Genomic DNA, 23985 nt, shown 5'->3' on the forward strand with positions numbered 1-23985 from the left:
TACTGTAAATATTAACTCATTGTTGTATATAGTTCACCACCACCCCCTGAGCTGCTGGGGAAAACATCTTGTCTATTAAAGCCTTCAGTTCAGACTACAACCTCACTTCTGTGGTCATTGGTAGTGCATCAGGCTGAAGGTGCTCTTATGTATTTCACCACCATTTCCACAGTGAAAATTGTGGGCGCGATTCTCCCAAACAGGGAGAAATCGTAAGGCTGGCGTCAAAAACGGGCGGGTTTGACGCCAGCCTCCCCCCTCCCGACCGGGAACCGATTCTGGTCCCCGGTCGGGGCTAGCATGCCGCGGCCGTGAACTCCGGCATCGCGGGCTTAACGAATTTCGTTAAGCCCGCTTGCCAGAGTTTGCGACGGCTGACGCGTCACATGATGTCAGCCGCGCATGCGCGGATTGGAAGACTCCAACCCACGCATGCGCGGATGACATCATCGCGCATTTGCGCGAAACCCGCGCATGCGCGGGCCGGGATGCCCCTCAGCCGCCCCGCAAATTGATACGGCGGGGCGGCGGAAGGACAAAGAGTGCGCGGGAATCGGACCCGCTGCCCGCGATCGGTGGGCACCGATCGCGGGCCCATGGCACCCTTGGCACGGCCGTGGTACTGCCGTGCCAATAGGTGCCATGGTTGCCAAGATCCGAACTTTACGGCCGTTTTTACGAACGGCCAGACCAGGTGTGTTTGCCGTTCGTAAAAACGGCCGTAAAGGGCTTGGACTTCGGCCCATCGGCCAGCTGAGAATCGCTGCTCGCCGTAAAAAAACGGCGGCAGCGATTCGTGTCGGGAGTCGGGCGTGGGGGGGGGGGAGAATAGCGGGAGGGCGTCAGACTAGCGTGGCCGTAAAAATTTACGACCCCCGCTATTCTCTGCACCGTCGTGAGTGCGGAGAATTGCGCCCTGTATGTTCTAAGCTTTTTGCAATGCTCTCTGCCACACTGGAGATAAACATCTACCTGGACTGACATCACATCCACCACCTGAAAACTTTGACTTCAATACTTAAATCAGCAACGGTTTCGAAGATGGACTAATATTTTTAATTGCATGACAGTGTTGGATTGGATTTGTTTATTGTCACGTGTACCGAGGTACAGTGAAAAGTATTTTTCTGCAAGCAGCTCAACAGATCATTCAGTACATGGGAAGAAAAGGGAATTAAACAGAATTCAAGAAAATACATGAGAATACATAATAGGGGAACACAATATATACAATGTACTACATAAGCATTGTGTCACTGGCGGTATATTTAAATTGGTTATAACGATATGAACTGGCACTCCAAAGGTTGCGTCAGATCAACTTGCAGAGACTGAACCAACAGCTGCTATGTTTCGGTGCATAAACTCCTCCCGGCCACCAGGGCGGCGCTGAGGAGCTGGAGCTGCGGGCCCGGGCTTTGTGACCTCTGACCTGTAGCCCGGCAGCGGAAGTGCGGGAAGGGAGTGAGGTTCGGAAGATGCCCACTGCGGTGATGGCGGAAAACTCGGTGGGATTCAGCAAACTGCTGGAGCAATGTGAGATCCAGGAGCTGGAGGTAGGGCGGAGGGAGCCGGGTCTGATAGATTTGATGGGGGGGGAGGGGGTTGACTGATACTGACAGACCGGAGTGTACAGTCCGATCGGCTGGCCGTCTGTCCATGTATTACACACACATGTATATAATACACAGATAGTTTCTGAATGGGTAGATAGAAAATCCGGTTATATTTATCAGTCATTGACAGGCGAACGGGGGGGCGAGGAAAAATGAACCATGATAGATGAGTGGAGGAACTTATGCAAACAGACAGGTGTCAGAAAGTTGTCTCCGGTATGATTCACGAAGGAAATAGGCATTAACCAATTCAGTTGCCCAGAATTGGGTAAAGGGAGATTTGATTTAATTATGGTCATATGTGTACCAAGGTACAGTGAAAATTATTGTTCTGCGTACAATCAGACAGATCATACATGGACAACATAGGGCTACATAAATATACAATGTAAATACATAGACACAGGCATCAGGTGAAGCATAAGGATGTAGTATTACTCAATAGAGAAGATGTGTGAAGAGATCAGTTCAGTCCATAAGAGGGTCGTTCAGGAGTCTGGTAACAGTGGGGAAGAAGCTGTTTTTGAACCTGTTGGTGCTTATTCTCAGACTTTTGATCTCCTGCCCGATGGAAGAGAGAATAACCTGGGTGGGAGGGGTCTTTGATTATGCTGCCCACTTTCCCAAGACAGCGGGATATGTGAGAGAGAGAACACAGAAATTGGGGTGTAACTATTTTTGTATGACATTACCAATTTCTTACACTGTTGCATATGAATTGCTGAAGTTAATTTATTTGCCAACTAACAGTGCTTTTCCATATCTGGTTAAAAGTTAGAGGACTATTTCCCAGAGCTTTATTAGGGTAAATTTTATTTTGAGTTCTGCAGTTGGATTTATTTATTGTCACGTGTACCGGTGTACAATGAAATGTATTTTTCTGCAAGCAGCTGGTACATGAAAATAAAATAATATAAAAAGAAAATACATAAAAGGTCCACAATGCAAATACATGGGCACCGGCATCGGGTGAAGCATACAGGAGTGTAGTATTAGTCAGATCAGTTCATAAGAGGGTTGTTTAGGAGTCTGGTAACAGCAGGGATGATGCTGTTTTTGAATCTGTTCGTGCATGTTCTCAGACTTTTTTAATCTCCTGCCCGATGGAAGAAGTTGGAAGAGTGAGTCAACTGGATGGGAGGGGTCTTTGATTATGTTGCCTGCATTCCTAAGGCAGCGGGAAGTGTAGATAGACTCAATGGATGGCAGGCAGGTTTGTGTGATGGACCGGGCTGTGTTCATGACTCTCTAAAGGCTCTTGCGGTCTTGGGCCGAGCAGTTGCCATACCAGGCTGTGATGCAGCCAGATAGGATGCTTTCAATGGTGCATCTGTAAAAGTTGATAAGAGTCAGTGGGACATGTTGAATTTCCTTAGTTTCCTGAGGAAGTATAGGTGCTGTTGTGATTTCTTGGTGGTAGCGTCGATGTGGCTGGATCAGGACAAAGTTTTGGTGATGTGCACTCCTAGGAATTTGAAGCTGTTAACCATCATCACCTCGGCCCCATTGATGCTGACAGGAATGTGTGCTGTACTTTGCTTCCTGAAGTCAATGACCAGCTCTTTAGTTGTTCCTGGCATTGAGGGATAGATTGTTGTTGTTGCACCACTCCACTGAGTTCTTTATCTCCCTCCTGTATTCTGATTCATTGTTATTCGAGATCCGACCCACTATGGTCGTGTCATCAGCAAACTGGTAGATGGAGTTAGAACCAAATTTTGCCACGCAGTCTTGTGCGCACAGGGAGTACAGTAGGTGGCTAAGTACACAGCCTTGTGGTACCTGCCAAACTATTCTATGATTTTTAAGGGTTTTAAAAATGACTTACCTTCTAGAATGGTCTCAGCGTATTGTAAGTTAACAAATGTAATATTGGTGTTGAAGAACGGACAAAGAAAACAAGGAACCACAGCCTTGATAGCCTGACATTAATTATGGACAAAATGCTGGAATCTAGTCTTAAGCTTTAATACTCCTAGAAATTCATAGTGTGACCAAAATCAATATAGTTTTATGAAAGGGGAATCTATTTGACAAATGTATTCCAACATTTTGAGGGTATATCTAGTAAGTAGATAAAGGGGAACCTGGAGCATTGAAGAAGGTGCCACATAAAGGCTAATATGCAAGATAAGTGTGTATGGAGTTACAAATAATATGTTGATATGGATAGAGGATTGGTTAATGAATACAAATAGACAGGAGGGATGAATGGGGCATTTTTAAGTTGGAAGGCATGACTAGTGGAATGCTGTGAGGATCAGCACTGGGGCCTCAACTGTTTACAATCTAAGTTAATGATTTAGACCACATTGACAATCGTTGACTGGTCGACCAGGAACTCATTCCCAATTGACCGCACGCCTTTAGCTCATCGTGCACTTGGCACATGTATAGTGTGTGCTTTCTATCTACTACACATGCACATTGCGTCTTTTTGCACATTGCACATGCGTGGAGCTGACACATGCTTATTTTGTGCTTTCTGCATATGCACCCAAGCAGCGCATGTGCAGTGTGAACTTTTGAATTTGAGAGGGTTATTAAACCGGACAACTGGAATAATGGTTAAAAACTAATGGTTAAGAACCAGGTCCAATATATGAACATAGAACATAGAACAGTACAGCACAGAAGCTCAATAGAAAGACATTACTCAATAGCTTTCATTTAGAAAGCATTGTAATGTAGCAAATTATCGCAAAATGCTCTACACCAGTGTAATCAGACAAAAATGAATACAGAAGGATTAGATAATCAGGAGCTGTGCTGACTTAGTGGGTGTCAGCCAGGGTGGTGGTGAGAGATATGAAATTGACCATTGTTGAGTTCTCAGGTGGACATAGGTTGAGAGAGAGAGAAAATGGTGTTGAAGTAGAAGATCAGCCATGATCTCATTAAATGGCGGAGTGTGCTTTACTAACACCCTTTAGGGGATAGTAGAGTGCAAAATGTCATTGGTGCATTTTTCTTCTTTTTGTTCATAGACCAGTGCTAAAGGCCTATATTGTGCGACATGTTTGAAAGGGAGGATGGCAAGATTGGTAAATCATGTTCCGATAAATGTCAAAGTAATCTGGAGTCAGTAGGCACCCCTGATTTAGATAAGGAAACAGATGATGAAAATTTGCAACGTGCGAATGTGAGATGGACTCAGCCTGCAAAAAGATACAAAATTTTAAAATCCCTATCATGGGATGAGTATCACTGGCAAGGCCAGCATTTGTTGCTCATCCTAAACTGCCTTTGAGAAGTTGATGGTGAGTTGTTGTCTTGAAGCACTCCATTGGTGAGTTGCTGCAGTGCATCATTAATACAGTACACACTGTTGACAGTGTGAAAGGAGTGAATGTTTCAGGCAATGGATGGGGTGCTCAGCGCTGCCAACTAGCATGGATTGTGTTTTTTTTAAAGACTGGGCACAATTCTCCGCACCCCACGCCAGGGGGGAGAATCGCGGGAAGGCCAGGCGCATCACGCCACGCCGCCCTGGCACCCCCCACGATTCTCCCACCCCAAATGCGACAGGCCGCTTGGAGAATCGCCGCTCGCCGTTTCTCACGGCGACCGGCGATTCTCCGGCCCGGATGTGCCGAGCGGCCTGTCGAACCTGACCGGTTCATGCCAACGCCAACCACACCTGGCCGCTGCCAGCGTGAACAGCACGCGACCGGTGAGTGTGGGGCCTGTGGGGGGGGGCGGAGGGAGGATCGAGCACCATGGGCGTGCTCAGCAGATGTCTGGCCCGCGATCGGTGCCCACCGATCGTCGGCCCGGCGTCTCTAAAAGACGCACTCTTTTCCCTCCGCCGCCCCGCAAGATCAAGCCGCCATGTCTTGCAGGGCAGCGGAGGAGAAGATGGCAGCCGCGCATGCAAAATTCACGCACCGCCGCTCCTAGGCCCCCCCCCCCGGGGGAAAATAGGGGGCGAGGAGCGGCCTCAGATGCCGGAGTGAAACACTCCGGGTTTCACTCCGGCGTCGGCTGTTTCTCCCGATGGGAGAATTCCGCCCTGTGTCCTGACTTCAACTCCTAGAACTTCAAGACCAGCATGGAGAAAATTCTGTCACAACCACAGGTGCCAGCAAAGATCTCAAACAGTGAACTCGCTATATTTTTTATTTTTGCATTGAACTATGCATTGAAGTTAAGAAAGTAACTTCCAACCCTGCATGATTGTATTTGTGGGTGTTTGTGCAAAGGTAGAGACTTGGATGCATTTAAAAAAAATATTTTTATATCCTTACCTCAATGTGAGTTTTTAACGCAATAAAACAAACTCCTTTGTGTTTTAAACTCAAGCCTGCCAGACTAGTTTCATTGCAATCAGCACACAAATGAAGTACAGACATTGATAAAATACAGTGATCCTCAGTAAATTCACAAAGAAACTGGTTGCAGTCAGCAAGGGAGTCACTTTTATTCCTCCCCATGGGCCCTAATCTAGACGTGAAAATTGATACTGTGCAACATGTGGAACCTCTGATACTGGCTCAGCATATTAGTCTGTTGTCTGTAAATTATCAAACACTTCGACCAGTTTATTAGGAAAACGTTTTACCCAGGTTCCCTCATTTGCGAGATGAACAAGGAACAAACACAGGTTCACAATTCAATCCAAATTTATTCACAAACACAAAACAGTTATTCTCCCAAATTATCTCAAATATTATCTGCCCAAGATTCTACCCCTGCCGATCAACTTGATCGAGCTGCGCGTCCATCTGAGCCTCAGTCTCGGCCATATTCTGTGAAGGTCGATCTTGCATGCCTCTTCCATCCGTTCTCTGGTCTGCCATCGATTCATCTCTGTTGTCTACGTGTCGAGTCTTCGCTGAGGAGGATCTCTGCGTGTCTCTTAATCCCTCTTCGCATCCTTCCAGAGGTTTCCATGGCCCTCAGCCAATCAGGTCACTGGGTGGGGGTTGTAACACCCAATGGAGTTGCTGATTACATTCTGCAGGATACCAGGAACTCTCTCTCTCCCTCCCTCCCCCAAAGGTCCATCCTCAGGTTAATTGTCTGCACGTAGCCGTATCCCATAGAATGGCAGGAAATCTAGGTGTCGGAAAGTCTGGCTGCATCTGGGTAACAACAAAAATCTATCTGTCTGAATAGGGCTGATTATCTCCATCTCCTCATTACAGGACAAGCCCTGGCTTGACTGTCTCTGTCCAGTATATTCAAACTCGGCTGTTGGGAGTTCCCATCAGGCCTGTCTGTGGTTTAATTGTAATGTCCAATTCTGAATTTAAAGTGTCCACTTATGTGTCGGGCCTAAGATTCAGGGCATTGACCATTTTACCGCATATGGAACAGGTGAAGGAACAATTATCCTTATAGCAGATGACAACATCCGTTTTTTAAAAAAGCGTCTAACTTAAATTGAGCATTAGCCATCAAATAATCAATAAGGCAAGTGAAAATACTGTGTAGAATTTGTAATTGATAAGTAAAATCTTTTTGCTTTGAATACTTGTAAAGTACTGGCTACTTTCATTCTTGAAGAAATCAACTTCGAGGAATTTGCGAAGCTTGAGGAATTTACGCTATAGAAACTGCAGCATCCCGGAGCTGATGATTCACCCTTGGTGAGATTCATGTCAACATTAGGGACTCCTTACTAGATGTGGTTTTGTTTTATTTTGAGTGGTGTTAACACACATTTTATGTTTAATTTGCAGGCACCTGGTGGAATAGCAACACCACAAGTTTATGCCCAGCTGCTTGCTTTATATCTCCTACACAATGATATGTGAGTAATGAGTGAAGAGCTAATGCCACACAAAAATCTGTATAATTTCTCTGCATATATAATTTCTATGCATGTCCATCAGAATTAAATAAATGATCAAAATTCAATATCATTAAGATTTCAGTAAAATATCATGGTGGCTAATGAAAATGCTTTGCATAATTTCTTATTGTACATAGAACATAGAACAGTACAGCACAGAACAGGCCCTTCGGCCCTCGATGTTGTGCCGAGCAATGATCACCCTACTCAAACCCACGTATTCAACCATATACCCGTAACCCAACAACCCCCCCCCTAACCTTACTTTTTTAGGACACTACGGGCAATTTAGCATGGCCAATCCACCTAACCCGCACATCTTTGGACTGTGGGAGGAAACCGGAGCACCCGGAGGAAACCCACGCACACACGGGGAGGACGTGCAGACTCCGCACAGACAGTGGCCCAGCCGGGAATCGAACCTGGGACCCTAGAGCTGTGAAGCATTTATGTTAACCACCATGCTACTGTGCATAGTATTGCAAACTTTGTCTATCTAAATTTAGGCTGTATAATTTGGGTTTTGTGTGCTGAGATTATTGAGCCATATTGGTGGCAATAATTTGAGGTGCATCTAGTATATTGGTAAACATTTACTGACCTAATTGGAGAATGTTGCAGGTATTTCTGACCTCAGTTAGCTGCTGATTTTGATGTAGGCTAAGTAACTACACCTCTAGTGTTTCAATATTGCAGTATTTCTATGATTCAATTTTTCTCCAGAAGCTTGTAATCTTATCAATTGCTGATGACTATAACAGACATTGGTGTCCGATGTGAAGCAAGTCAAACATGCGATTTGCATGTATATGTAGTTGATTACTGCACTGTTATTTTACAGCGAATCTCAAGAGGTTTGTTATGTCCTGGAGATTTTGTTGTTTGTAGGTGAGAAATGTGCAGTTGTCTGAAAGTTGGGAGTTCAGATAAGTTTTTCCTTAAATTTGATCCTTGTTTGGAATTTTCTGATCTTGAAGAGCTTGCTGCCTATTTGAACCTGGATATAAAATCTAGTGCTTTGGTTTATGGTTAGTTACATCCTCAAGCATGTCTATGCAGAATCAATGGGTGCTGAAACATAACTGTGTTGCACTGTTTAAGATAAAGATCGGTCAGTTGCATTTGCTCATGATTCCATTATGCAATTGGTTAGATCTTGGCTAGAAACAACCAGAGCTTCTCTTGGCTTAAGTTGCCAAAGCACTTAGATTAACAAAGACAATGGGCCGCATTTCACAGAGTAATGAGGAGGAGAAGAGTGCAGGTAGTGAGTCCACAACCTGCATTCCCAACCTTGACCATTTTGGTGATAGTGACCACAATTCGATTACGTTTACTTTAACGATGGAAAGGGATAGGTATACACCGCAGGGCAAGAGTTATAGCTGGAGGAAAGGCAATTATGATGCGATGAGGCAAGACTTAGGATGCATTGGCTGGAGAGGAAAACTGCAGGGGATGGGCACAATGGAAGTGTGGAGCATGTTCAAGGAACAGCTACTGCGTGTCCTTGATAAGTATGTACCGGTTAGGCAGGGAGGAAGTGGTCGAGCGAGGGAACCATGGGTTACTAAAGCAGTTGAAACACTTGTCAAGAGGAAAAAGGAGGCTTATGTAAAGTTGAGACGTGATGGTTCAGTTAGGGTGCTTGAGAGCTACAAGTTAGTTAGGAAGGCTCTAAAGAGAGAGCTAAGAAGAGCCAGGCGAGGACATGAGAAGTCTTTGGTAGGTAGGATCAAGGATAACCCTAAAGCTTTCTATAGATATGTCAGGAATAAAAGAATGACTAAGGTAAGAGTAGGGCCAGTCAAGGACAGTAGTGGGAAGTTGTGCGTGGAGTCCGAGGAGATAGGAGAGGTGCTAAATGAGTATTTTTCGTCTGTATTCACACAGGAAAAAGACAAAGTTGTCGTTTAGAATACTGAGATACAGGCTACTACACTAGACGGGCTTGAGGTTCATAAGGAGGAGGTGTTAGCGATTCTGGAAAGTGTGAAAACAGATAAGTCCCATGGGCCGGATGGGATTTATCCTAGGATTCTCTGGGAAGCTAGGGAGGAGATTGCTGAGCCTTTGGCTTTGATCTTTAAGTCATCTTTGTCTTAAAGAATAGTGCCAGAAGACTTGAGGATAGCAAATGTTGTCCCCTTGTTCAAGAAGGGGAGTAGAGACAATCCCAGTAACTATAGACCAGTGAGCCGTACTTCTGTTGTGGGCAAAGTATTGGAAAGGTTTATAAGAGATATGATGTATAATCATCTGGAAAGGAATAATCTGGGTGTTCATGTCCATAGATCCCTGAAAGTTGCCACCCAGGTTGAAAGGGTTGTTAAGAAGGCGTACGGGTTCACGTAGCGAGCGTCGTTTTGGCACTTACTGAACGATGGCTGGTGCTCAACGGCTGGTGATGGAAGACAGGATCAACGGCTGGAGTCGGAGTCAGGATACAACAGCAGATCTGGGCCGGAGTCAAAACAGCAGTCCAAGCCGGAGCACAAAAACAGCGGAGCCGGAGCAAAACAGACAGAACCATGTGCGGGGTCTATCTTTATAGGGCCCCCAATGTCCGTGCCTTTTCTGGGCGGGCCTTTACCTGCTATGTATCGATTGGATCATTTCCCAATCAATGTCTTACAAATCCCCCAATCTGAGGGTCTCTTCTCGATGGGTGGGGCGGTCTCTAGGGTCTTTTGTGATAGATACTTCTGGTGCCGTTTCGTCTGGGCGTCCAATCAAAGTATCCATTCAAACCCAAATGTTGCTATTGTGTGTGCCCAGATCTGGATTGCCTCATTACTATGCAAAGCGTTTTGCTATTTACACCTTTGGTTGAGATCTTCCACCTGGCCATAAACCAGTTTTGCTACGTGCAGAATGCTAATTAGCCTTTGCAGACTGCTTGTCCTGGCTAAAACTGTTTTCTCCCTACAGTCTTAGCAGTTCTCCATTTTGTTAGCCCAGTGTCCATCTTAGGTGGCTACACCATATTCAGCCAGCCCGCAGTTGCGAAACCCAAAACAAATCCTGTGCTGTTAAATGTGTTTCTGCACTTGGGCAGCACTTGCTGAACAATCCTGAGTGTGCTCAAAGCCACACTAACAACCAATTAAGATAGGGTGGCATAGTGGCACCGTGGTTAACACTGCTGCCTCACGGCACCGAGGACCCGGGTTCGATCCTGACCCCCAGTCACTATCCGTGTGGACTTTGCACATTCTCCCCGTGTTTGCGTTGGTCCCAAGCCCACAACCCAAATATGTGTAGGATAGGTGAATTGGCCATGCTAAATTGCCCCTTACTTGGGATAGAAAAATAATTAGATAATCTAAATTTATTTAAAAATACAACCGCACAACCAATTAAGATAAGCAGTCAAGCTCTTAATGTTGTTCATTTATGCTTGCTAGAAGTAACGTACATTCATCCAGAGAACCACTCTCTGCAAATAAAAGGAATATGTTCAAGCCTTGCTCCTTGTTTGAATTACCTGGGAACTTGGGCATCCTTATTGTTTTCTCTATGGCAATGCCTTGGCCAAACGAGAGTCAGCTTGCCAACAATCAGTACCGTTTCCTCCTATAGTGTAAATTGGTATGATTGTGTAAAATTTTGTGTTCTTGTTTGTCCTGATTGCAGGATGCAGGTTTTGTCAACTTTTTTCGGTAGTCTTTCAGTGTTTATGCAACATGTTCTTTTCACAACCTCCATGCAGTGCCAACCCAATTAGATGCAAATTTATAGTGGTGAATTATTACTTTTGCACTTATGTAAGATTATACTTTTCTGAAGGTGTGTATAGGTTTCCCCCAACATTACGTTGTCAATCGTGAACAAGCTGTACAGGGTTCCATTTTTGAACCCCTTTCCTGACCCTTCCAGGTTGGTTAGTGTTGAGTTTATTTGGTAGCAACTGTTTACCATTACCTCATAATCAGAACTGAAATCGAAGTCAAGACTCTCGTCTTATTCTTCATTCTTATGGTTGCCTTCGGCCTGAGAATGCTCACAATCTAGTTCACTATCACTGTCATTTGGGGTGGTACGGTAGCACAGTGGTTCACACTGTTGCTGCACAGCACCAGGGATAACCTGGTGCCTATTCGGGTACACAGGAATAATTCAGAATGTGCAATTCACCTAACAGCACGTCTTTCGGGACTTGTGGGACGAACCCGGAGCACCTGTAGGAAACTCACACAGACACAGGGAGAATGTGCAGACTCCACCCAGACAATGACCCAATACGGGAATCGAACCTGTGACCCTGGCGCTGTGAAGCAATAGTGCTACCCACTGTGTTACCGTGCTGCCCATCTCAGTCTTCACACCTGCTCCACAGCAGTGTTCACCTCTGTTCTCTTAAATCCAGTTAACACTGAAGTCTTTGTTTTCAGAATCCTCCCTATGAACCCAACATGCTGAACGACCATGTCACACCTTGTTACAGTGGTGATGTCTGGGTTTGCAAGTCTCACTTCCACCCGCAGTACCTTGATTTCTGGTCTGATGGAGATCTCCGAGCCTTCTCGGCCATCCATTCTCTACCTTAACTACCTGCCTTTCTCTCACTCTCCCACTTCCTTTCCTTTTCAAAATTCTGGGGATGATGGAACAAAGGCTTAGATTATGAATTAGCTCATAATTGTGAGCCATAATTGCTGCTTACCTGGCAGTTTGTACCCTCTGGTCCTCAACATGGGTTCTTACTATAGAAGATAAGGAATTCTTAAACTCCTTTTAAGAGAATGACTTCTTTCAGAGCCTCAAAGGTTTTTTTAACTTCTAAAGCTCGTACCCAACTATTAAAATTGTTCTGCTTAATCCTTTCGAATTCTGAATATGTCTGTCCCAGCTAAATTCTAACATTTTTGTCTATATGCTTCGGCAACAAATTCGTATGCATCTAAAATAGCCTTTTTTTTAACTGTCTCATAATCTTTAGGCTCCTGTTTTAACAGGTGGGAAAAATTTCCTGTGCCTGCCCAGTCCCCTTTGCTTTTGTCCACTCCATTTGGATTCTATTTGCTTGAAAGCCCTAAAGAATGTTACTACTTCCTCCTCTTCAAATTTTGGAAGAGCCTGTATAAATTTAAACATATCACCACTAAGTTCCGTTCTTGAACTAAGCTTCCCTCCAAATTCTGGCAGCTTCCAACCTATTTCCAGTACCTTAAGCTAGAAGGCTCTCTCCTTTTCTTCACCCTTTTTGTTCTCTCTCCCTCTTTCTCTTTCTTTTCTCTCATTTTCTTGTTCCTCTCCTAATTTCCATCTCTATTTCCTTTTATTTTTGCTGCATTTCTATTTGTTTTAATCCCCTTTCATGTTCTAACTGCAGCTAAACTCTCCATCTCAATTTCCCCACCAGAAGACGTTCCTGATGCTACATGATCTCGTCGGCTCCCGTATGCTCCATCAAATTTAAATGTTTAGCAATCGCTTCAATTACCTCTGCCTTCTTCGCTTTAATTGGTATAGCCAGTTTTAATTTCTCTGCCAATTCGATTAGTGGATCTTTGCAAAGCCCCTCTAAATAAACCAGAGTTAAGTCTTCCACCTGAAGAAAAAACTTGGCAGCTTCCAGAGCCATTCTGTTATATCACTATAAACCTGGTGTCTCTTTTTCATTTACACTGTAACCCACATTCACCGTCTAACGTTCCAAGATCCCGGACGAGCCCCCAATTTATGTTCCAACACCCTGAATGGGTGCCTGGTTAATTCCGGCCCCCCAAGCCCCCGAGTCCCAACAAAAGTGAATTAACCAATAATTTGTACACGGTTTGCAGAATCTTTGAACCTTGACTGCTCAATACGCTGTAGCCACCAGGTTTTAAAGTTGAACACAAAAACAGTTTATTTATAACAGGAACAAAGTTGAGATATGCAATAATTATAACAGAATAATGGCCAGCTAATCTACTCCTTCTCCTCCCCCCCCCCCCCCCCCCCAGCTTCCCCCCCGCTCTCTCTCTCTTCCCCCGCATTACCATCCCACCCTCTACCCAAACGCACACAGGACAGACACACACAGAGGGAGGGGTAGAAAATAAGAGTTAAGGTGGAAAGAGAGAGATGAGCGAAGTTGTTTTGGATGTTGAGGTTGTTTTTGCAGGCACTCTTCCCAGGATGCTTATGGATCAAAACCACCAGTGTATGGTTAGAGATGATCCCTGGCGGGTGTATTCAGTCAGTACTCTCTGGTTGCAGGATTCCCTCTGGGGAGTCATGTTAACTTGCATTACCATGGGCCTTCACTCAAAAGATCTGCCTCAGGCTTGTTTTAATTCTTTCTTGTTTCCAAGTCCACCAAAACGACCAACAGCCTTTCTGGGATAAGAACACAGTTTCCACCACACAAGATTTTCAAAAGAGTTTTTACACAACTGGTCTTGCCGTCAGCTGCTGCTAGACTGGATTTTCTTGCAGAGAGAAAAGTATTTACTTTGGATCTTTGGACGGAATCCATCAGTTGAGCGAGAGAGATCCAGACTGAGACCCTCGCGTTTCAGAGCAAAACTAAACTAAAGGCCAACAGATGAAGGAACATTCCAGAGAAAAGCTCGACCAATCACTGCCTGTGCTCGAGAAGAACCCCGCTTATGGGACATTATGCCTCATTGGCCACCAGCCAAGTAGTCCATCAAAATGTATCATCACTGACGTCGGACAAAACAGAACTTCCTGCTGGACATTTCTGTTTTAAAATTAAAGGCAAGCTGCTTGCCCTTAAAACTATTAATCAGCTATGGACCAAATTGTAATAACACAAAACAACAGATATTGAAAAGGAAAACAAGGGACAACCCAGGATTAACAGGAGGATCCTTTGCAAACCCCACAACCCATATTCACAACCACCAGCTTGAACATGTTATCTCGCCTGGCCTTACTACTCCCAGAGTATCATTCATAGGATCAGATATCTTTGATCACTTCCTTGAATCGCTCTTCAACCATAACCTGCATTTGCCTCATAGCCCTACTTGTTGCTGCATCTGCCCCTGGGAACGTTTCTCCCTATTCACTTAGAACTGCACTTTGAAATTCCCAGTTGTCAACCCTTTAGCCTGTTATTCACTGTGATATTTCTGCGCCAACTGATCTGCTCGACTGCATTCACAGCTTTGATACCCTGGTCCTCATTTAAACCATTAGTCTCTCTCAGCCTGGTCGTGTCCCCTGATGTGGCCCTTGCGCCTAAGCTGTTTAATTCAGTGGACACAGAGTTGACCAAACATGGGGGATACATGCTCTGGTCATTTTGTGTCAAATCTGGCAAGACCAGACAAAGTACCATTGGGTCGTACTCTTGTCTGCGAAATTCCTTACTCTTCTAGGATCAGCCTGGTGAAGCAACTGCTTTTCTGTATTCTAGACCACATTCTTAAACCCCATTCCTCTATCTCACACCACCCTCTGCACGAACAAGTAGATTACTTTATCACCTAGATTTAGACCCATTTGATCACTTACCACCCTTCCATTATCCCATGCCAACTTACTTTAAGGCTTTTCCCTCTTACCCCATCCCTCTGCCCCCTCTCTGAGCTTATTTCCTTCCTTAGATTTTCATCCATTTCCTCTCATGCCCTCTCAGGGCTCATCTTGATCATGAGATGTGCCCCCTACTCTCCCATCCTTGTCCCCTCTAAACTGTTGATCAACTAACCCTTCTTGATTCTCATGTTATTTGACATTGTTGACTGTTCTCTCTCCTCGGGTTCTGTCTTGTCTCTCCACCATTACAGCTCCCCCCCTCAAAAAATCGTGCTTGACTTCTCCATCCTTACTACTGCCATCCCATTGTCACCTCCCTTTCTCAAAGTTTCTCTTTGTATTGGTGCCTTTCAAATTCCTGTCTGCCTTTCTCATAACTCCCATTTTTCAATCCCTATATTCAGGTTCTTACCCTGCCAAAGTATTGAAACCATTCTTTTGTAACTGTCATAAAGGCAGAATATATCTCCTTGTCCTTCTTAATTTATTCACAGCCTTTGATATAGTTAATGCCACTATCCACCTCCAACACCTCCCCGCTGTATTCACCTGATTCCATTTGTAGCCAGTGAATCACCGTCAATAACTTCTCTTCCCATTCCTGCAGTTACCTCTGGTGCCACTCCAAAGATCTAACCTTGGAGCCCACCTATTTCTCATCCACAAGTCATGATCTGAAAGAACATTGCTTTCTACGTTGATGACACCTAATTCCACCTCCACCGCATTTCTCAACCCCTTCCCTGTCTCCAAATTGTCAGATTTCCCAATTCTGACATTGTGGTTGAGCAGAAATTTCCTCCAGTTAAACGTTGGGAAGATTGAAGCCCCTTGCCGTCGGTCCTCACCCCAAACTCCGCTCCCACTCTGGCGATTCCATCCCTCTACTTGGAAGCTGTCTCTGACTGAACCAGATTTGTTGCATCCTTGCCTTCATTAAAAGCGCCTGTTTCTATATTGCCTGTGTCTGCTCCTGCCTCATCACTTCCGCTGAGATCCTCATCCATTCTTTTGCTACCTCAAGATTTGATTATTTGTAAACAATTCTAGCTCACTGCATTCTATTCCCCATAAACTTGAAGTCATCCAAAGCTTTGCTGTCCACGTCCTACCTTGCACCAAATGCTTTCACCCATCGACCAGTGTTTGCTGACCAACCCAGGTTCAAGGTTAAACAAAGCCTCAATCTTAAAATTACTCACCCTTGTTTTCAAATCCCCCTTCAAAACCTCTCATTCCAGCCTCTTGAGCATCTCCAATTATAATCCGTACAACAATGGTGGCCATGTCTTCAGCTACCTAGGCTCAAAGTTTAAACTGGAATTTTATTCATAGAATAGCAGGATCACATGACAGATTCAGTGCTTGGAATCTCATTAATTATTTACAAGTGAGTTCCTCTCCTAGCAGGTTACCAGCTGATTCGATCACCCACCCTCAGCTGACAGGTTTGAAGGTCCTGCTGCCATATTTAAATAACAGTCCAGCACACTTGTATCACTCACTTCAGCCCATCTGTCTTCACCAGACCCTGCAGATTGTCAGCATGAAAAGGCTAACAGTCTAAAGAAGTCTATTCCTTGTTTCAGCAACCCTTCCCCTCCCCGAACCCATCACCTGCAAGATATTTTTCTAAAATTATTGCTTGTGTTGTGACTCCGGGACAAGTGGGTCTAGAATTGATCTCGCATTTATCCAGAGTGTCTGAACACTTTGCCCCGTTATTTGTGAGATTTTTATGCAGCCTTGTTGGGGTCCAGCTTCTCTTCCCCCTGCCTTCCATGTTCATCTTATTCATGCACCTCCTTGCCCCACTGCATGCCATTGCGAAAGTTCATGCTTCTTCCACATTGCCTTGTCCTCATTTTCACCACCATCGCCACACACAGACACACACACACACACCCAGAGACAGAGGTACTCTCCACTACCTAGCACAGTTCTGATTCATGTCGGTGACCCAGGAGGGTCCATGGATGCAGTAGCACTGTGCCGTCCATGATGACCAGCTTGGCATGGGAATGGAGGCAGGAATCGATCTGCTCAGTGCCAGCATATCAGGAGCAGCGCAGCACTATGGCAAAAAGTTGCTACACTCACCCCAAAGTATCTGGTGAACTGAAGACCGTCTTGTGCACGCCACTTATTAGCAGTGGAGTTTGACGGAGGCATAAATTCCCACTGGCGTGACACCGATTGAAAGGCCTGATCTGATGCCAGCAGGTGTTTTAATGAATATTCATGAGATGCAAATTTTGTTTGTGACACCTTCCAGTGGGAAGTGTGACCCTGCCATTAACCCACCATTGGGAGAATTAAATTGGGATTTTACCCTGGCGGGTTCATAACTTTCTGGCTTCTGCCCCAGTGTGCCCACCAGACCCGCCCCACTGTGCCCACCCGCCACCAGACCCGGCCCTCTGCCCACCCACCACCAGACCCACCGAGGCTGTTTGAAAGAATTCTGCCCAATATCTCCTTGCATGTCTTGTTGTCATGTTTTGCTTTATAATGCCTCTAAAAACCTTGGAATGTTTTGTCGCGTTAAAGATGCTGTATAATTACTGTGTAGTTGTTGCTGCATGGTAGACAGCTATTCAACCATCATGTTTTTAACTGGAGCTCTGCTCTAATCCTTTTACGTTGGCTTCCTTTTCATATTCTTGTGCAATTTATTTTCTGCCTCAATAGTCTCAAGGTAAAGCATCTATGCCCTGTTAATGCCACCATCTAAATCAAAGATGCCCTCCTTGTAACCAAGCAATTTAGATAGTAATAAAACAAGGGAGAGGGCACTTTGTACTATAGGATTGAACGGAAGCAGATGATATCCTTTGACTTCAGCCACAGTCTAGACTGCTACACCTGAAACTGGCAGAGTGAATTAAAATGCTACTGGAAAATCTTAGAATGCTTACAACACAGAAGGAGGCCATGCCGCCATGTGTGACCATGCCGACTCTACAAGAACAGTCCCACTCGCCTTTTGCACAAAACCCCGTAATTTACAACCTAATTTTCTTTGAAAGTCCCTATTAAATCTGTCTCAGCCACATTCTCAGGCATGTGTTCTGGATCCTTATCATTTGATATTTCAAAAGTCCTTCCTCGTATTGCTTTTGGTTCTTTTGCCATTCGCTTAACTCTGTATCCGCTGGCTCTCACCTGCGGCCATTGGCACAGCTCCATCCTATCTACTCTGTCTAGACTCCTCATGATTTTGTATGTTTCTGTTAAATCTCTTCTCAATCGTCTCTGAGAAGAGTCAGAGCTTTGCCCATTTATCCGTGTAACTGAAGTGCATCACCATTTTTAGAGTATATAGTCTTTAGTGAATTTGAAGTAATTTATTACCTTTGAAGGCTGCCAGTTCTGTATTTCACCACCTAGACCTGGATTGCAGTCCAATTTCTTGTGTGTCCAGGTGAAATTTTACTCTTTTCCCTTAAAGAATTCCATCTAAAATAGCTTCAAGCTCCTCTCAACTCACTTCCTAATGGCTTAAAAAACAGAACTGCATGCTGTTTGGACCACAAAGTGGTCTTCATTCCCTTTATTCCCTCTGCTAATCTTTGCCTCTGAAGCTGCAATGGCTTTTGAATCAAAATGAAAATGGTTATGTTTTTATGTGTCTGATTCAGAGACACAATGAAATCTCTTAGAATTTGCTTGTTTGTTTGATATTTTGACAATCCTAATGCTATAATGACTGAAATTGTTACATCCGTTGGAATGGTGTTTCCATTTATTATTGTAGGAATACTGCGCGGTATCTCTGGAAGAGAATACCTCAAGCCATCAAAACTGTGAGTATATGGTTTTAAGAACATGGTTTTAAGAACATAGCTTTCTATGCTGCTGTTTGCTTCAGAAGCATGATATACCATTGATAGAATAGGGTGTTGCATCTGTTGAAGACAACTATGGCAAATTATAGTTTTAATTCTTGGGATGTGGGTGTCGCTGGCAAGAGCTTTTGTTACCCACATCTAATTGCTTTGACAAAATTATGATGAGCCACCGTGCCCAATGTAGTTGTAGGTATGGAGTCACAAATCTGCCAGATGGGGAGATAAAACACAACACGTTTTCTCCCCAAATTGGACTCTATTACTGATACCAGATTTTTATTCCAGTGCATGAACCTCGCTGCTGTTCAATGCAAGGGCATCCCAAATTCTAGACGGGGAAACTTGGAAAGCTGGTTCTTGACCTTTTTTTTTAGGATTTGGAAAAATGTGCGGAGATGAAATCCGGTGAGGAAATTGTTTTAAATTATTCAAATAACAAAACGTTTATTTAAACTTTAAAACACACAAGAAAAGCAACTGTACAGACAACATTTGCAATTACCCAGGCAGTATACTTAAATAATCCTCCCAATCCAAATCTACTTTCCTAAACTCATAGAACACACCTCCCCGAAAACAACATTCCATAGGTTTTAACACTATGAACCAAATCCAGAAAATAATTACCACGCAGGACCTGTGACATTCTTTTGGAAATCTTTTTTTTAGTTTTTAAAAAATATTTTAGTGGAGGTATTTTCAAATGTATACAGAAACAAGCAAACAGCAACAGTAAACCATTTACTATTCTCCATGCCGCTCCCTCCACCCCCTCCTTTTGTACTCAGCTCCCACCCCCAAAAGCCCAAACCAAACCCAAAGAACCGACGTGTTAATGTCCCTGAAAGAAACCAATGAACAACCTCCACCTTGAGGAGAGCCCTATCTCTGCCCCTCTTATGGCAAACTTGATTTTCTTTCTAGGTGGAGTCACTCACTCTTGCCCTCCTATTTTTGCCGGTCGGTGAAACGGGACAAGACGTGACGCACATGACGGAAACCCAAATTCGGGATCGTTTGTACTTGGTGATGAGATCAAACAGACCCCATTTTCTCTTAACACGCAGTATGGGGTTTACAAGTTTTTGGAGCAGACAAATAGTCATGAAGGCCGGATAAGTTCTGTTGTAGAGTCTATCTCTGATGTTTTTGGATGACCAGACCTTTAAAATTGAGAAGAAAACAGGCCAAGGAGAGGCAAGAAAGTAATCTGAATCCAGCATTACAATAGCTGTTTGTTGACCTAAATGCTCTTTATGAATGGTTGGCTGCTTTCTGCAATTTATAATTATCTCATCAGGGGCTTCAAAGTTCTCAGTTTGATTCATAGCTCAAAACAATTATTAAAGAACTTAACTCTAAAAGTTTTGATTGGGCTTTCATAATTGGTAGTGATTGAAGGCTGTAATAAATATTTTGACCTTTATTTTATTTCATCTCAACATGGCTCCTGAGATCTTTCCAAGGCAGATGCTTTGTGAGTTGGCATGGAAGGTATAAGGACGAAGGGGTGGATTAGTTGGCATTGAGGCTATAACTTGGATGGATTTGGACGAGTTGATATTAAGATGGCATGGGAGGCGTGAGGGCCATTGAAGATGGTTGGGGAAACTTGAGTTTGCATTGGGGAATAGGTGGGGAGATGAAGGGTATGGCGGTGGAGTAACGTTGATAGGGCAACACCCCTCAAGTAGCCATCTGGGACAGAGTATCAGGGATTTTAAACAGACTGCATTGGCACACAGCACTTGTGGCTGCCTCTAATCTGCGCCCGGGGTTGATGGACCTAACTCTACCTCTCCACTTACCCCTACCTCCACCGCTCCACTCACCTCTACTTCTGCTATTCGGGGAGTTTCTCCCGAGACAGGTATGAGTGAGCCAGGAGATTTGCTGGCACATGCTGCCATTCGCAGGAATAAAACTCGAGGCACTTGAGTACAGCCAGGGGTCTGTGAGCCACAATGTAATTCCGAGGAAAATTAGTTTTTGCAGTTACCCTATAGTTAACAGTTCAGAATATCTTCCATTGCCGCTCATCACTTCTAATGAAATTTTTGCTTAAAAGTTCCGTGTACCTGTCCTGAAAAGGTGGCAAGGATGCCAAGTTTATAAAGTGGTCAATTAAGTCCTGCTCAAGTATTGGTAAGCAGCAGTGGCTACCATTTTATAAAATAGATTCTTTGTAGGCTTGTGGAGTGATTTCCTGCTGAACTCAATCTCAAAAAACCGCTGCAACCTGACAGGGTATTTCCAGGCAAACTAATATTTTTCCACACTTGGGACTAACTCTCAATAGTTTGTTCTCTCTGATGTTTCTTCTCTTCTATGTTGCAGGCCAATCCTGAGCTGGGAGCAATTTGGTCTGTGGGACAGCGTATCTGGCAAAGGGACTTTCCTGGAATTTACACAGTGATTAGCTCTCATCAATGGTCTGACACCATCCAGCCTATAATGGAGGAACTCAGAGGTATGATCTTCATCAGTGCTTCAGAATTGAAATATGTTAGGGAGACTGTTGTGTGACGTTTCAGGAAGCACAATATGTGCATTCCAATGAGGGATGATAGAGAATACAAGTAGTGTGTAAACTGCTTTAATTGCTTTTCTGATTCTAAGTCTTGTTATGACACACTGGGCGAGTGCACAGTCAACTCCAGCCCCGGAGACCCAACGTAAGTGAATTAACCAATAATTTGTGTTTTCCGAAGATCTTTAAGCCTTGACTGCTCCAATGCGTCACAGACACCAGATTTACAAATAAAACATTAGCAAACTGTTTATTAATAAAAAGGGGGAAAAGATGAAAGTATGTAAAGAAATAACAGCACAATGGTCTATCATTCTACCTAATTCCAAAACCCCGTCCCACCCTCAACCCAGACATACACTAAACAGACACAAGACAAGGGTTGATGGGGATAAAAAAAAAAACAGGGATTAAATGGTATGTTTAAGATGAGTCTTCACTGCTGTGGTTGTGGCCTCTGGGAATAGGATTTTAAGATCAGCACAGTTCCGTCTTTCTGCCACCAAATGGAGCTAGGTACAGTGATTTTCAGGTCCACGTGATGCCAATCGCTAGCCACCAGATGGTGCTGAACACAGGATGTTCAGATCAGTGCACTTCTCTTCTACCACCAGATGGAGCTTTTGCCTCGTTTTTTTTCATAGAATTTACAGTGCAGAAGGAGGCCATTCGGCCCATCGAGTCTGCACCGGCTCCTGGAAAGAGCATTCCACCCAAGGTTAACACTTCCACCCTATCACCATAACCCAGTAACCCCACCCAACACTAAGGGCAATTTTGGACACTAAGGGCAGTTTATCATGTCCAATCCACCTAACCTGCACATCTTTGGACTGTGGGAGGAAACCGGAACACCTGGAGGAAACCCACGCACACACGGGGAGGATGTGCAGACTCCGCACAGACAGTGACCCAAGCCGCAATCGAACCTGGGACCCTGGAGCTGGAGCTGTGAAGCGATTGTGCTATCCGCAATGCTACTGTGCTGCCCTGTTTTGAGGTTACTACAGCTTTAACTCCGGGATTAGCAGTCTTTCCGTTGCCTGATTTCTGTGCAAAGCTCTGGCTGTTTTAACACAAATGCTCTCACCTTAATCTTCAATTTTGAGCTCTTCCCAGTCTTCCAGATAGAGGATTAAAAGTTATAGGCATGATGAGTGATTGCTTGTTTTCTTACTCCAGAAGCTTTCCATAAACTTGCGTGCTGTCTGCCTCCTCCATGGGAGAACCTACACAGAACTGGGTTGGAGGTTTTATATATCGCCAGATTGAGAGAGAGAAAGAGAAGGAGAGAACCTTCCAGTTGCGACCTGGCTGAAAACCTTCGCAGAACTGAAGACAAAATGGAGCTCTGCCCAAGACCCGCCTTCTTTCCTGGAAGCTTTTGGCTGGCTTCACCAGTCACAGGTATCGTTAGGAGCTGGCGGAAAATCCTACATTCACCGATTGGCTGCTGCCAAGGCTATCACATCAACATCACAGGTTCTGCCACAGAACCTCGAGGGGATGTCTTGACCTGATTCATCGGGACAGGGGTGTTCAAGCTCTGCCGAAAATCTGTAGTTTAACAGAAATCTCAAAGGGTGCAGTAATGTTGTAGCAGCTAACCAGAAAACTGTAGATCAAAGCGGGCAGCAGGACGGGGGTACAAAAGGGGACATGGGATAGACAAATGGTTTTACAACAATATCCTAACAATCTGGATTTGTGCAATTCCCAAACAAACTCTGAATAGTTTTTTAAAGCCTTTGTAGAATAGACCTAGAGCTACTCTGAACAACTTCACAAGTTGGAATAGAATGGGTACTTTGTAGAATTATTTCATTCTGGGCTACAGAGTGGATCTGGTACTGCTTTCTGTACAAGATTTGGACTGCATCTGGCGCTGTTCAAGGTTGCTCCTCTTTATGCAGTGAAGTAGATCCCACATTGCTTGAAGTGGATTCATTGTGCTATGGAGTAGATCCCATGGTGCTTAGATTGAATACATTGTGCTGTAAAGTAGATCCTGTGCTGGGAATGGTGTGCTGTAGAGTGGATCTGTATGCTCAGGATGGCTTCTTTATGAATCATAAATTTGGCCCATCAATCTACCATTTCATATATTGTATAGCACTTAATATAGTGGTTAGCACTGCTGCCTCACGGCTTCAGTGTCCTGGATTCAATTCCGACCTCGAGTGACTGTCTGTGTGGAGTTTACACTTTCTCCCGGTGTCTCCCTGGGTTTACTCCGGGTGCTCAGGTTTCCTCCCACAGTCCAAATATGTGCAGGCAAGGTGGATTGGTCATGCTAAATTGCCCCTTGGTGTCCAATGGTTAGGTGGGGTTACGGGGATCGGGTGGAGGAGTGAGCTTGGGTAAGGTGCTCTTTCCAAGAGCCGGTGCAGACTCGATGGGCCGAATGGCCTCCTGCACTGTAAATTCTATGATACCTTCCAACGGAAATGGCAGCTAAACTTATTCTTAATCCCCAGGGATAATTAATCTAAATTTTTATCTATTCTGTACCATCACTGTCAAGTATATTTCCCTTCTGTTTTGGTTGCATTATCTGTTCTCTGTCCTCTCCACCACCCATCTGGAGAATTGATAGTGGAAAGCAGGACTATAATGGATTAATTAACCAAGTATTTTGCAACAGTGTTGAGGACACAAGTAGCATTCAAGAAATAGATGTAAATCAGGAAATAA

The 23985-nt window shown here is 44.4% G+C and overlaps 1 protein-coding gene across 3 annotated transcripts in view; it reads left to right on the top strand.

Moving 5' to 3' along the window:
- Positions 1-1386: 1386 nt before the first annotated feature.
- The window catches only part of cops8 (COP9 signalosome subunit 8), a 51490-nt gene continuing 28891 nt past the window's right edge, over positions 1387-23985 (top strand). The window contains exons 1-4 of one of the 3 annotated variants that reach the window (XM_038788348.1): positions 1387-1556; positions 7301-7371; positions 18668-18716; positions 21099-21231. In XM_038788348.1, coding sequence (XP_038644276.1) covers positions 1479-1556; positions 7301-7371; positions 18668-18716; positions 21099-21231 — 331 coding nt within the window. In that variant the 5' untranslated portion in view covers positions 1387-1478. The remainder of the gene's footprint in view (positions 1557-7300; positions 7372-18667; positions 18717-21098; positions 21232-23985) is intronic. The other 2 variants (XM_038788340.1, XM_038788343.1) reach the window with 2 other exon arrangements.

This window comes from Scyliorhinus canicula, chromosome 2 (assembly GCF_902713615.1).
Source record: "Scyliorhinus canicula chromosome 2, sScyCan1.1, whole genome shotgun sequence".
In the NCBI taxonomy this organism is placed as follows: Eukaryota; Metazoa; Chordata; class Chondrichthyes; order Carcharhiniformes; family Scyliorhinidae; genus Scyliorhinus; species Scyliorhinus canicula.